General features: G+C 38.1%; 1 protein-coding gene across 26 annotated transcripts in view; it reads right to left on the bottom strand.

Moving 5' to 3' along the window:
- The window catches only part of PUM1 (pumilio RNA binding family member 1), a 125,988-nt gene that overhangs the window by 82,073 nt on the left and 27,610 nt on the right, over positions 1–16,305 (bottom strand). For all 26 annotated transcript variants that reach the window (XM_005202941.5, XM_005202944.5, XM_059875456.1 and 23 more), the window contains one exon: positions 6,272–6,340. In XM_005202941.5, coding sequence (XP_005202998.1) covers positions 6,272–6,340 — 69 coding nt within the window. The remainder of the gene's footprint in view (positions 1–6,271; positions 6,341–16,305) is intronic.

The following is a 16,305-nucleotide window of genomic DNA, read 5'->3' as shown; positions in this document are numbered from 1 at the left end:
ATACAAGTTTGAAAAAGAAGTATAACAAGAGCAATTCCAATTTTCTGAACACCATTATTACGTCTGGTTGTATAATGAGGGTATTTCCACGCCCTAGCAGATGGCCCAAAGAATGTGTCCTATGCTTACAGCTACATTAAACAAAAGATCCTTTATAATAAATGCCTTTTATATATAAAATTGAACTTGGATGATGACAGCATTGCTGATATGCTATTCATCTTATGTACTCTGGTAAAATAATCATTGAATAGTTTGAAAATATAAACCTTTGCAGAACAGACTGAATAAATACTTTTCAGTTTTATCTGTTCCTCATCCTTCCCCTTTTCAGAACCCCACATCCCTGAGGATGGAAAAGTAGTATGAATACAGAATACAATCAATATTTACTGAATTGAATTGAGGTCTCCTGAGGTTCCCTGAGGGAATTTCTGAAGTAAAAGGGAAAATAAAGAGGAATTGATACTTAGAAAAAAATATTTACTGGTAAACAATTCATTCAACACAATATTAGGCAGCCACTGTTAGCTAAGCACGTATTAGCTGAAGCCTGTGCCCTCAACAAACTTATGTTCAAGGAAATAGAAAATATTTACACAAATCACATATATAAAATAAACTAGGGCCACAGAAACGATATAAACAAACAACTTGCTACTTGAATTTCCTCTGTAGCTTCTGGTTGGTGAAAGCAAGAAACCTTTCATAGGAGAGCTGATAAGCAAAGCTGGATTTCTGAGTACTGGATAGGCTCTGGACATGCAAAGTAACAGTAGGAAGGCTCAGGATCTACAGTAATAGAAGCTAGGTTTAAACAGCTGGCCCATGATCATGTTAACCTCTGTAATCCATGTTTGTCCAGATGTCATTGTATTGCACAACCACCGTGAAAACTGTTAATGTGTATGAAGTGATTAATAAAGTACCTGGAAAATGGTATATGTAGATTGCAGCTATTATTATTTCTGAGCCTAATGAAACAGAACTTGAAGTCAATCCACATTTTGATATTTCTGATCTTAGCTGGAGTCACTTGACCTTAGAACTCACCTCCCTCATATAAAAATGGTACTAATATCTCTCAAAAATTTGTTGGAAGATTCACACAGGAAATAATATCAATGCCAAAATGTCTTGAAGTTTTAATGTGTTACTGCAGTTAGTTAGCTTGCTTTCAAATAAAACATACTGATGTGGATGAAAAAAATAAAAACTGAGAAAAAGGAGGGTAAAAGAAGAGAAATTTAATGAAGACAAACTAAGCAACATGTGGATCAGGTATCTCCTGCTTCAAAGGGGCATGTTTTACTGTATTCAAACATTCCAAGACAGCTCAACACATACAGTGATAGGTCTGCCCATTCTTCCCAGTGCAGGACAGAAGGAAGAGACTGGAATGAGTGGGGTTCCACACAGGTCTCAAAGTCACAGGACAGAACTGGGCATCAGGTTTCAAATGTCACATGCACCCACAATCACAGGGTTAGAAGACACCTTCTTAATCAATCTTCTTTCTCAAAATGCCCAATCCCCATCCCAAAACTATTAAGAGATCCCAGAAACTTCCGAAAGAATACTCATATAAAGGTCACTTCTCCTCTACACAATCATTAACAGAATACAAGATAGTTATTAACTTCCTCCAGGTCACTTGGCCTGCCTGGCTGTTTTCTCTAAAGAAAACAGTTCATTTTAATAACAAGATGTCAAAAATGCCCAACAATCAAATGGTATTAATACAAAGTGAACGGAACTAGAAACCTTTTTCCTCTACATACTCAAAAGCTGCGTTTTGTGGGGCAAAGGTGTGTTACACTGCTGGGTTGATATTTCTGTATTAAGGCACCACAGGCTCTATTTATTTTTCCCTCTCTGCTGCAAAAAAGGATCTTGCTAACAGACAACATATTCCTTTCCAAAATTCAATCCAGTTTAGAGTCAACTGAGTTACTTTTATGGGACTCTACCTGCAAGGAATTTACAATGTAAGGCTAGCCCCTCTGGGGCTGTGGATCATAAAAGTACATTTAGCTACCCCAAAGCCTCCAATTCTGTGAGCTATCATGCCATGATGAAAGATGTGGACCTGGTCTCCACATTAGGCTCCTACCTGTCCCAATTCCCAAATTACCACCCTATGAGCCCTGATGGACAAACACTTCAGTACCTTATGCAGCTGCAGATGGTGAATGAGTCAGAGACCCCAGTGAAAAGTTACAGAATCACTACATCACAGTCTAAACACATCTTTAAGATACTCTCTGGCATATCCTAGAAAAGGCAAAACTATTCCTATGTTTTGTCTTTTTAAAGATAGAAATCAGGACAAACTTCAAGGATCTTAAGACTTAAAAAGGTCCTGGAAAACTATCTAGTCCAATATCTGTCTTACCCATGGAAAAAGAGCAAAGTCCAAAGAATATGAGTGTCTGAGGCAAGGCCGGAAGTGGTGATATAAGGGTTCTTCTTGTCCAGTGAGCTGCCATCACACAAAGCTATACCTTTTTTTGGGTTAAGAGCTCTTCGAATCATTGTCAAACTCCTTACTCTACAAGCCATTCTGCTTTCTCACATTTACGGGCAGAATTCCTAAGTAATGCCTAATGAGAACCTACATCTATGTTTTAAGTATATCTCACCTTATTCTACTTCCAGGAAACGTGGTAGGATTCATTATTACTCCACATACAGAAGCACTTTCCAGATTTCATTCCTCTTGTTTACAAACTTGTCTATTACCAAGGGTAAGTTTTTCTATGCTTCAGTTTTCTAAAACAAAGATGAAGGGCCACATATCTAAATACATTCCATTTATTCCAGAAATAATCACTATTATTAATGTCCCTGAACACTGTCAAGTAAACGATATGTAAAACATTAAGGAAACTTTAAAAGGGAAAAAACCAATTATTCAGGACAAAGTGTCTTTTCTGTCAAAGACTTGACGTACTTTCAAATGAGAACCACCAACCTCTGCAAATCCATCCCTTTCAGGACATAAAGAGTAATAATGCTGCCCTCCTATATGTAGAGTAAATAAGTCATGCAAGATCATAAGCCAAATAACCATGGGAGAAACAGAGCCCAGAAACATCAGGGCAATGAGCCTTCCTCAGTACTACAAAGATACACTCTTGAATACTCAACTACCAGAAATAATCTATGCCTTTAAACTTTTCAGAACTGAACTTAAAGTTGAATGAAAGAGGCTGCTAGCAAGGATAGTAGATGGAATATCTGAAAATAATTTGTAGCCCTAAGCCTAACAGATTTTCTTACCTTCCTTTTTATGTGTACTTTTTAGAACAGGAGGCAAGTAAAGCATTTGTACCGTGTCCTTCAGCTATGAACAGCTGTATTTCAGACAACCAGCAAGGTTTGAAGGTGAAGTTTTAAATAGTCACTTCTGAGCAAGATTTCTAAGAAACACTCTAAATACAGCAAAGTGACTCTAGGAGTCTATCGAACACTGGCTTTGACGAGGGAAAAAAAATAACAAGAACCAGGCAGCGCTAACTTTACCAGAAATCAATTACTTTGAAAGAAGCCAATTCTCTGAATTCCAAAGATTCATACATTCTTGAACATAGGTATTATTTGCCCTAAGGAGGACTCTCACACAAGCACACAGACACATACAAATACAAATAAAATAACTGCAGCAAAAAAATACTGTGCTTGGCTTAGGCAATTTACTTGAAACTTTAGTGTTTATGTGGGTAAAGACTACATTCACACACATCCCTTCCCAGAGATGCTTTATTGTTTAAAGAGAAGGAAATTCAATGAATTTAATTAGAAACTTTTTTATTACAAAAACTTATTTTCTTCCTTTCTCTTTTGTGTTCATCTCCCTTTTATCTCTACAAAAACATTCTCCCAACCTACCCCTATATGAATCCTAACTATAGGATATTTCTCAAGTCCTATACCTCCTCCATTCAAGTAATCACAAACTAGTCTTGCCCGTACTGATCACTAACCTCCTCAGAACATGAGCCACACAAAGAAAAACAGTGCACACTCCCCGCCGTCATGTATATTCATTCCATGCTCAACCAGCTAAACAAAGAGTTCCTCGAATTCAAAACTTCACTCCATGCTTAGTTTGTTCCCTTTGTGCCTGGACACTGGGTTATACTTTCAAAAACTAACTTGAATTAAGTATCCGTATTTTGGGAAGGAAGTATATTAAGCATTTTTTAAAATCCTCCCCCAAATATCTATTGTTATAAAGCTTACTAAAATGAGATTTTTGCCATCAATTCTAAGTACTGGCTTTATTCACTCTCATGTTTTAGAGAGGTAGCCAGGTCAGAGTTCCAGCTCCATCACTTTCTAGATTTATGACCCTGAGCAATTTAATTAATCTCAGCCTTTTTCTTTATCTGAATAAAAGAACCGTCCTGAGTTATTGATGAGATAATACATGCAAACCTCTTAACATCTGCCTAATAGGTGGTCAACAAATACTAGTTATTACTACTTTGTTAATAACAAGGAAAGAAGAATGACCCTGCATTACTGTTGGAATGTATATTTTGTTTAGTTATTTAAATAAGCCTACATAGAGGTCTGAGGAATTACATACAAACATCAAAAAAATGACATTTCTAACAAAGTAAGGAGGGTGCGGTCTGGAGACCTTGGGAGGAAGGGACATTTTGGGAAGAAAAAAAATGATTTTTAAAAATATTTTTGTTGTTAATTTAAATAAAATTCACTTTCTGTTCATTGTTCTTTGATTATAGAGTTAAGTCTTTAGAGATTTTGAAGTGTTGCTTACAAAACAGTAACAGGGTATTATTTTTATTTTGTGTAACTAATTTTAAGACTGGGATTAGATTTCCAGTAGAGTGAACCAGGTTACCATCACAGGAATGGGAAAGCAGATAAATGCAGTTTCCCCACCTATACTTAGTATCAGATACATGTTAACTTTCTGTTCAAATTCTGCTCCAGAAATACAGTGAGAAAATATTTTACTTAATAACCAAACAGGGTTTATTAATGTGCACTGTTTCAATAATATTAGGCAAGCACCGGAAAACATAAGAATACCTATCAATCCCATCTGCAAACTCTAGAGGAAAAACAAAAACAGGCCACAAGATGATAGGACTTTGACCACAAGATGACTTGGAAAAGTTACAAACAAAATCTTATAACCAAGACAGCAAGAATCTTAGGATCAAAGCACCAAGACTTTAACTAATGCTCAGTCACAACGGTAGTCAATGAATATTTGTTATAAATCAGGAAAGAAAATTATCTTAATTTTGAGTCCTCAGAACCTAGCACAGTGCCTGGATCAAAGAATACGGCTAAATCATTAAGAACAAATGTATTTAATGAATGGTATAAAAGAGAATCCAGCATATACCTATTTTCCCTCCTTTAAAGCATTAAAATAGACATGGGAGCTTTTAAATATTAGATATACAAAAAATAAAACAGGGGGAAAAAAACCTAAGGCTACTCTCCAGAAAAAAAGAATCACAACCAAATGTCTAGTTTGTGAACCTGTGACATCTTCAACAATTAATGCAAACTGTATGTCTGCCTATCACCAAAACACTTATTGTCAACATACAGAAGCACCAGAAATCATCTGTCCTTGATCTATATTCCTCTTTTAGAATTATGGCAATCTTCACTATCAATATAACAGATGATAGTAAATATTACTTTCTGTAAATTTTAAACATTACAAACAAACCAAAATCCTTTTTTCTAAATTCTATGTAATGGGTGACTAGCTCAGGCCTCAATCTTCTGGAATTATTTACCAAAACACTCAATTCCTTCTTCAAAATGGAACTACAAACAACATCCTCAAAAGCTGCAACATCCTCTTAAAATAGGTTATCAACATATTGACTAGCAGCCAATCTAAAAACTCTTTCACTGCAAAAGAACCTAATGACTGAAAAATGAAGCAAAGGTAAGGACATTTGATGCATATAAAACTAAGTTATTTTGTAAAATTTTAACACCTCAATTTCCAACTGACTGGTTAAGATAAATACTGATTAATTTGTGCTTATACTTTGGTTTTATTTTTAACATATTAGGCTAAAGTTAACATTCTCCTTATAATGATATTGTTTTGGCAAAATTCTGCAATATCCCACTCCTATCATGAGGATGGCAACAAGGAAAAGCAAGCACATACTTCTGGAGACTAGATTCGGACACATTTGATGAGAGACAGCTCCAACCTTCCCTTAAAAACAGACCCACATTTCTGACACACCAATTTACTTACCTCTCCCATCGCTCTTCCCTCCAGAGCAAGTGCTTGAAAATCATGATTCAGTTCATCCATAGAACGTACCTAATGTTTAGAATAGAGGAGGGAAAAGTTTCACATTAGCACCTTGAATTTTACATACACATTAAATACAACTGAAAAGCTTTTTGATGTTTACTTTCACATATTGACAAGGAAAATAACAATAATCAAGTGACTAAGATTAAACATTCACTTACCTTTAACCATCAGGTTCAGCAATGACCCCTGCGCTTTCTCCCCTCCCAATCCCTCTTGCTTTCAAACATGAAAAACACAGACTCCAGAAAAAGAAAAAGGAAATGGCATCACACAAGAATTACGATAGCTATTGTTCATACATTTTAGGAAGTAAAGATCACATGTTGAAGGGCAATAGTATATGTAGATGATTATGTGACCTAAACCCTGCTACTGGCTCAAAGACCAAAAGTGCTTGTCCACAACTGTGAACAGTTAAGTACAAATTAGGGGACTCATTTGATCCAAGCTAGTTATGTCTTTAACAAACATCAGGGAAAGGCACTACGAACTACATAACTGAGTGAACTCGACATTTCTCCATATTGGAAGATCTCTGGGAGTGCCTAGAATCTCAAAACCAGGAGGAAAAAAACAGCAAGTATCACAAGAATCCCTTCAAACTTTACCTAATTAAATGCACTACCCACATCATAACAATCTTTCTAGACTTCAACTAACTCATCTTCAAGGTCATTACTAGAAGGTAATATTTAAGAGCAAGAATGAAGTGTGGAATAGATTACACAAAACAGTCATAATTCAAAAACCCTTTCTTGTCCAACAGTCTACTGGACCTCTCAATTATAAGCAAGAAGCCACCTTTGCTAAGGCTAGAGTACAGTCCCTCGTTTATTAAAAAGGAAGGCTTTTCAGCCTACCTAAGAAAGATGGCTGACTGCCTGAAGTGGAACATTCCCAAACCCCCTCATCAAATCATCATTACCTCCAAATGTATGTGTACAATGTCTAGCACTGGGTGAATGCAAAGAGCCAAACTACAGCCAGGCAGGGAGAGAGTAGAGTATGGAGCATGAACTGGAACACAGCTGGAGGGATCAATTTAAGAATTTTATTAGTATGCTGCCTGTATACCACCCAATAATCCTAATTCTACCGAGTTGACAGCACATAAAAATACATTGTTCTGAATTATACATTTTCAAGACCCAATGCTACAAATGATACACTGTGTCATGAAGATGTAACAGCTTTGGGATGCTTGTCACAAACATAAATTTATAAAATTCAAAATAGGCTCAATTTAAGCCATATAAGAACAAAGAGACATAGAGATAAGATTTGTTACTACAGTAAACAGTTTCAAAGGGCCTTGAAACAGAAGCTAGGGTCACAATACAAGCCTTTACATTATTCAGGTAAGCACATTGAATAAGTTCCTAAACTTCAGGTGGTAAAAATAAGGAGGGGAGATGAGGACAGCATCTTAGCTACAAACTCTACAAACAATAGATAAAATCAATTTGAACCTTCAGGACAAATTAACATTTACAAAGCATGTAATTTAAACACATTTAAAGTTCTATACTATTAGTAGCTGTTCCTATGGAATCTATAAACATGCTTTTAACTAGATGCTAGGAATTTCCCGAAAATCCAAAAACCTACAAATAGTTTTAACCAAGAATGTCGGAATTCTATATATGTTTCCCAAGAAAAAAGTAGGATTGGCTACAAAAATGAAAAAAAGGGCTTCCCTGGTGGTCGAGTGGTTAAAAATCCACCTACCAATGCAGGGACATGGGTTCAATCCCTCGTCCAAGAAGATCCCAAATGCTGTGGGGCAACCGAGCCTGTGCATCACAACTACTGAAGCCCACGCACCTAGAGCCTGTGCTCTGCAACAAGAAGCCACCGCAATGGGATGCCCTTGCACTGCAACTAGAAAATGAGAGAAAACCTGAGTGCAACTAGAGTAGCCCCCAGTCACTGCAACTAGAAAATGAGAGAAAGCCTGAGTGCAGCAATGAAGACTCAGCACAGTCAAAAAAATTTTTTAATTAATTAAAAAATGCAAAAAGAAGAGTGGGAATGGTAAGGAAGGAAGAGAACATGCAATGTGCATATTGATGTTATCATCGCAACAATCTCACAGTAATTATTCCTATTTAAGAGATTAGAACTGAGCCTCAGAGAAACTGTTCAGTCAGTTCAGTCACTCGGTCATGTCCAATTCTTTGCGACCCCATGACTTGCAGCACGCCAGGCCTCCCTGTCCATCACCAACTCCCAGAGCTTACTCAAACTCATGTCCATCGAGTCAGTGATGCCATCCAGCCATCTCATCCTCTGTCGTCCCCTTCTCCTCCTGCCTCCAATCCCTCCAAGCATCAAGGTCTTTTCCAATGAGTCAACTCTTCGAATGAGGTGGCCAAAGTATTAGAGTTTCAGCTTTAGCAGCAGTCCTTCCGAAGAACACTCAGGACTGATGTCTTATGCTATCTAGGTTGGTCATAACTTTCCTTCCAAGGAGTAAGCGTCTTTTAATTTCATGGCTGCAATCACCATCTGCAGTGATTCTGGAGCCCAAAAAAATGAAGTCTGACACTGTTTCCACTGTTTCCCCATCTATTTCCCATGAAGTGATGGGACCGGATGCCATGATCATTGTTTTCTGAAAGTTGAGCTTTAAGCCAGCTTTTTCAGTCTGCTCTTTCACTTTCATCAGGAGGCTCTTTAGTTCTTCTTCACTTTCTGCCATAAGTGTGGTGTCATCTGTATATCTGAGGTTATTGATATTTCTCCCAGCAATCTTGATTCCAGCTTGTGTTTCTTCCAGTCCAGTGTTTCTCATGATGTACTCTGCATATAAGTTAAATAAGCAGGGTGACAATATACAGTCTTGATGTACTCCTTTTCCTATTTGGAACCAGTCTGTTGTTCCGTGTTCAGTTCTAACTGTTGCTTCCTGACCTGCATACAAGGTTTCTCAAGAGGCAGGTCAGGTGGTCTGGTATTCCCAACTCCTGCAGAATTTTCCACAGTTTATTGTGATCCACACAATCAAAGGCTTTGGCATAGTCAATTAAGCAGAAATAGATGTTTTTCTGGAACTCTCTTGCTTTTTCCATGATCCAGCGGATGTTGGCAATTTGATCTCTGGTTCCTCTGCCTTTTCGAAAACCAGGTGGAATATCTGGAAGGTCATGGTTCATGTATTGCTGAAGCCTGGCTTAGAGAATTTTGAGCATTACTTTACTAGCATGTGAGATGAGTGCAACTGTGTGGTAGCTTGAGCATTCTTTGTAATTGCCTTTCTTATTTACTAGCATTTATTTATTTACTGGCCTTATTTATTTACTAGCATTTCTGACCTTGGATTACTGTCCCTTAACTGCTCAGGGTGTATTTACAATGAATGTCCCTTTACTTGAGCTAGTTTGACCAGTTCTCAGCTGCTTTCAAACAAGAACCAAACTCTAACACAACAGGTATCACTGAGTTGGTTATTAATGAAATCACACTGGAAGTTTATATTTTAAAACAGAGCTATGTACTGCACTGGGAAAAATAAAGTTCCCAACAAATAAACACTTTTCAAAATATTTTCTGTAACAGTTATGTTTTAAGACACCTGCCTAGAAAGGGCAACTTCATGATTCCTACCACCTCTGGCCACAAATAACTATATCAAAAGTATTATTCTAAATGGCCAAACTCCTAGTATCAATCTGAAGAGAAATGATAAGCTAATCAGATTCCTCTTAGCATTTGGGCCAGAAAGCTATGGATAAAGTGAAATTCGCTAAAGATCTGGCAGTTGGAGCTGTCACTTTGAGTCAAGTATAACCTGGTGAATAAGCAGATGGTCAACATAAAGAAGAGAAAGAATGTGCAGGGAAAAAAAAAAAGCAGCAACAAGAGACTATAGAACCCCTATGGAAACAGCCTCCTGGCGCCCCTGAGGTCCATGTATACATTTCCTGCTCTGGGGTTCAAAGAGAATCCCTGGTGTTCTTTCATTTAACATCCTCAAATTTTGCTACCTAGAATAGACATCTGTAACTTGAGATTAAAACTGCCCTTACTAGAATATTTATTTCCTCAACCACTGAATCTCAATTATCAGACACTTTTCTCCTCCACACCTACCTGTGTTCCCCTGGAGGATTTTTGCAAAGGCAAGCCTAAATCACAATGGCTCAATTTCACTAACATAGATACAGAACAATACAGGCAGAAGGTCTGGTGCCAAAAACCATTACGGGAAAGAGATACCAGTGAGAAAAGGCCAAGCAAATGCAGGAGAAACTTGAGCAATGAGAAGAAATGGAATGTGAGAATTAACCTAATTTGAATTTAATCATTAAGGGAAAAGGGCTTCCCTGGTGGCTCAGACAGTAAAGAATCTGCCTGCAATTCAGGAGACCTGGGTTCAATCCCTGGGTTGGGACGACCCCCTGGAGAAGGAAATGGCAATTCTCCAGTATTCTTGCCTGGAGAACCCCCATGGACAGAGGAGCCTGGCGGGCTACAGTCCATGAGGTCACAAAGAGTCAGACATGACTGATCGACTAAGCACAAAGCATATTAAGGGAAAAACACTTAATAAGTCTGTTCCACACCATCTTCTGGTCCATTATATCTGTACTATAAACAATAAAACAATAAATATTTACTGAAACTTATGTTGTGACAGGCCCTGTCCTATAAAAATCCTTTTATGCTATATGATCTCTTTAATAGTCCTAACAATCTGTAAATGCAAGTACTGTTATCCCCATTTTGTTAAGAAAAACAAAAGTTACTACATTCCTCTAGTAATACATAACTAAATCAACAGAATTCTTGATTACTGGGAAAAACCAGAACAAAAAACTCTTTTAGCTCCGGAGAATGCAAACCCTACTACGTGATGCTATTTATTCACTGTCAGTAACAACACTAAATACCAGTAATTTACTGAGTTTTCAAGGCACTGGACTGCAAAATTATTTCAGTTTATAGATGAGGTATAATCTGTCCAAAGTCACAGAGCAGAAAGATCAAAAGTGGAATTCAAATTCAGATCTCTAACTCTTTTACTACCACTTCTATCTTTTCTCATTAAAGACAAGCACAAAGGACAGAGAACACCTGGCTTAACAACTGTTGTTCCAGAAACTGATTACTACACTATTTTTATAGTTCCTTCCATGATACACAGCAGGGTAGGGCAGGAATGAAGTCACCACAGCAGCCAGAATTAGGTCAAAGTTCTGGTTTTTTATTATTATTTATCATTTCAAAACTGCTACTACCTTTGACAATTAAATACCATTGAAGTTACAGATCATCTAATGTGTTGATGGCATTCAGACAGGATGGTTAACCAACCAAAAAGATAAACTATCCGTTAATCAAATCAAATCAAATCAGTTATCAAAACTGATTTGCTACTGTACTGCTGCTGCTGCTGCTAAGTCACTTCAGTCGTGTCGGACTCTGTGCGACCCCATAGACGGCAGCCCATCAGGCTCCACCATCCCTGGGATTCTCCAAGCAAGAACACTGGAGTGGGTTGCCATTTCCTTCTCCAATGCCTGAAAGTGAAAAGTGAAAGTGAAGTCGCTCAATCGTGTCCGACTCTTAGCGACCCCATGGACTGCAGCCTACCAGGCTCCTCCATCCATGTGATTTTCCAGGCAATAGTACTGGAGTGGGGTGCCATTGCCTTCTCCGTTGCTACTGTACTATATCATAACATATACCTCATGTAAATGCCAGCACATCCTAAACATAGAACGATTTAGAAACTAAAAAGAATCAATATTTCAGACGCAGTTAATGAACCCTATGATACTAGTGACTTTTAAATATAAAAACCTCACAATTTCTGGTTGTGTCTTTTTCTTAATTTTACCAATCATGATCAAGTTGAAATCGGTAATGAGAGCAGGCCACTTTAATTAAAGAGAGAAACTAATTAATATGATGAAAGAACCCAATCTAAAAAGTATAAAACTAAAGACAATGATAAATCTTTATCTCTGCGTGTTTCGAAACTACCACCCACAGTGATCTATCTGAATGGTATACAGCTGGCTTCCAAAAGAAATAAATTTGACAATACGCATCAGGTTTTATAAATGTTCATGTGCTTTGATCCAGTAGTTCTACTTCTAGGAATTCATCTGAAGCAAATAACCAGAAATATGGGCAAAGATTTGTTAACAAAGAACCTTCAACATGGCTTTGTGTTGGGGAAAGTGGTTTAAAAAAAGAAGTTTAAATACAGCAGGAATTATTAAATTCCGCAGACATTCATTTACATAATTTTATGCAGCTACTTCGGAGAAGGCAATGGCACCCCATTCCAGTACTCTTGCCTGGAAAATCCCATAGGTGGAGGAGCCTGGTAGACTGCAGTCCATGGGGTCGCTAAGAGTCGGACACAACTGAGCAACCTCCCTTTCACTTTTTACTTTCATGCATTGGAGAAGGAAATGGCAACCCACTCCAGTGTTCTTGCCTGGAGAATCCCAGGAACAGGGAAGCCTGGTGGGCTGCCGTCTAAAGGGTCGCAGAGAGTCAGACATGACTGAAGCGACTTTGCAGCAGCAGCATGCAGCTACTTAAAACAGTTTTGAAATTCTTAGAATATGTTTATGTGTAAAGATTCTATAACAGGCTACAAATCTGTATATATAAAAAAGAGTATGTATTTCCATAGAGACATGCACAAAATAAGAAAGTAATATATTCAAATGTTAATTTGTAACTTCTTCAGTAGTTTCTACATTTTCTGTAATGCCAATGAAACAACTCAGAAAGAATCTTCTGAAAATAAACTTAACATTCATGAAGTCTTTTATATTAATATCTTTCAAACTAATAATCCTATTCTAGAAACATCTTAAATAACTAAAAGAAATGAGAGGAAAAAAATAAGCAGTGAGCAAAGGTGCTCGTTGTGCACTTATTTTTAACAATACTCAGTAAATAAAAAGGTTATGGTATACTCAGAAGCTGTTTCTACAGAGACAGGATTCTCCTTCCATGCCATACAAAGCAACTGTTATCACAGCTGGTATTTATTGACTGTGTTCAGTTCAGTTCAGTTCAGTTCAGTCGCTCAGTTGTGTCTGACTCTTTGCGACCCCATGAATCGCAGCACGCCAGGCCTCCATCACCAGCTCCCGCAGTTCACTGAGACTCACGTCCATCGAGTCAGTGATGCCATCCAGCCATCTCATCCTCTGTCATTCCCTTCTCCTCCTGCCCCCAATCCCTCCCAGCATCAGAGTCTTTTCCAATGAGTCAACTCTTCGCATGAGGTGGCCAAAGTACTGGAGTTTCAGCTTTAGCATCAGTCCTTCCAAAGAAATCCCAGGGCTGATCTCCTTCAGAATGGACTGGTTGGATCTCCTTGCAGTCCAAGGGACTCTCAAGAGTCTTCTCCAACACCACAGTTCAAAAGCATCAATTCTTCGGTGCTCAGCCTTCTTCACAGTCCAACTCTCACATCCATACATGACCACAGGAAAAACCATAGCCTTGACTAGACGGACCTTTGTTGGCAAAGTAATGTCTCTGCTTTTGAATATGCTATCTAGGTTGGTCATCACTTTCCTTCCAAGGAGTAAGCATCTTTTAATTTCATGGCTGCAGTCACTATCTGCAGTAATTCTGGAGCCCAAAAAAATAAAGTCTGACACTGTTTCCATTGTTTCCCTATCTATTTCCCATGAAGTGATGGGACCGGATGCCACGATCTTCGTTTTCTGAATGTTGAGCTTTAAGCCAACTTTTTCACTCTCGTCTTTCACTTTCGTCAAGAGGCTTTTGAGTTCCTCTTCACCTTCTGCCATAAGGGTGGTGTCATCTGCATATCTGAGGTTATTGATATTTCTCCCGGCAGTCTTGATTCCAGCTTGTGTTTCTTCCAGTCCAGCGTTTCTCATGATGTACTCTGCACAGAAGTTAAATAAGCAACTAGGTAGCAAAGTGCTTTCATTCTCAAACTATGAAATAATTCCTAATTATCCTCCATTACTCACTTTTTTAATATAGGAGGAAACTGAGGCAGAAAAAGGTTAAATAACTTTTCCAGAGTTACACAGACAAGCTGATTCCAGAGTCTGACTCTGAACCAGTGTCTGGTGTATTAGGGATCAAAATGTTTTGAGGGTACTCCAACTGTTTAGGCAACGAAGTTGCACTAGATGAAAGCCTGCTGGAAACCCAAAAACGGAAAAAGAGATGACTAGATTACCCTGTCACCCAGCTCAAAATCTGAAAATGTAACAACCCATACAGCCCATCTCTGGCTAAAACTCGAGGATTCCTCTTTGTTAATACAAGGATAATCAAAAGGAGACAAGGAGTCATGGGACCCCAGGGAAAAAACTACTTAACCAAGGAAAGGAAATCTCAAGATAGAAAAGAGAAAACTAAAAATGATCTATTGAAGGAGAGAATAAATAACAGGTATATAGACAAAAATTCATAGCAAAATTAACATTCACAAAGCAGGAAAGAGTAATAAGCCGAATAATTAATGACGCGAACAAAACTGAGAAGAAGTCAATCCGGAGGAAAAGGACACAGATTCAAATAGAAGACAATTGAAAGAAAAAAAAACCATCAAACGTCCATCGACTGATGAATGTATAAACAAAAATTAATATACATTGTACAAAGGAATATTATTCAGCCATAAAAAAGAAATAAAGTACAGGGAATTTCCTGGCAGTTCAGTGGTTAGGACTCCACATTTCCACTGCATAGGGCACAAGTTCCATCCCTGGTTGGAGACTAAGATCCCACAAGCCATGCTTGCACAGCAAAAAGAAAAAGAAAGAACGAATGAAGTACTGATACATGATACAATATCCATGAACCTTCAAATATGCTAAATGAAAGAAGCCAGACACAAAAGGCCACATACTATATGATCTCACTAAGAGGAAATATCCATAATAAACGAGACAAGAATAGGTTTGTGCTTGCCAGGGAGTTAAGAAAGGAGGAAATAGACAATGCCTACTAATGAGTACAGGGGTTCTTTTCGGAGTGCTAAGTGTTTCAGTGTTAGAAGCATGATGGTTGCTTAGTACTATAAACACACTAAAACCCACCAAACTGTAAATTTAAGGGTAAATTTTATGATATGTGAATATCTTATAACAATAACACTATTAAAAAATAGGAGATGGCAAACACTTTCTATAACAGATTAAGAAATAAATAATACAGGCTTTCTGGGCTACATGGCTTCCCCGATGGCTCAGCAGTAAAGAATCCATCTGCAGTGTAGGACACACAAGAGACACAAGGTTAGATCCCTGGGTCTGGACAACTCCCTTGAGAAAGAAATGGCAACCCATTCCAGTATTTCTTGCCTGAAAAATCCCATGGACAGAGGAGCCTGCTTGGCTACAATCACAAAGGTTGCAAAGAGTTGGACACAAATAGGCACCTGAGCACATAACACTGCGGGCTACACAGGGTCTCTGTCATATATTCTTTGTTTTTCAGTTTCATGCATGCATGCATGCTAATTTGCTTCAGTCATGTCCAACTCTGTGCAACTCTACGGAATGCAACCTGCCAGGCTCCTCTGTCCATGGGATTCTCCAGGCAAGAACACTCGAGTGGGTTGCCATGCCCTCCTCCAGGGGATCTTTCCGACGGAGGGATCGAATCCGTGTCTCTTATGTCTCCTGCATTGGCAGCAGGTTCTTTACCATTAGTGCCACCTGGAAAGCCCTTTTACTTTCAACTACAAACTTGAAAATGTAAAAACCATTGTTAGCACAAAGGCAGCAAGCTAGATTTGACAGAGGCTATAGTTTGCCAAATTTGGTTTAAAAATAAGTCATTCCTTTTATGTTTACAAGTAATGTGTGCTAAGTTAAAATGATCCACAAACTAAGCAAAGATCTCTTATCAAACTTATAAATGGAACTTCCACAAATGTTATTGGATAAAGGGAACATACAGAAACTAGTAATCAGAACTTAGTACTTTTATTAAAAATTAAGATC

The sequence above is a fragment of the Bos taurus genome, chromosome 2, assembly GCF_002263795.3.
Source record: "Bos taurus isolate L1 Dominette 01449 registration number 42190680 breed Hereford chromosome 2, ARS-UCD2.0, whole genome shotgun sequence".
Taxonomy (NCBI): Eukaryota; Metazoa; Chordata; class Mammalia; order Artiodactyla; family Bovidae; genus Bos; species Bos taurus.
Note: the sequence above shows the minus strand (reverse complement) of the source record. Positions and strands in the feature narration are given on the sequence as shown.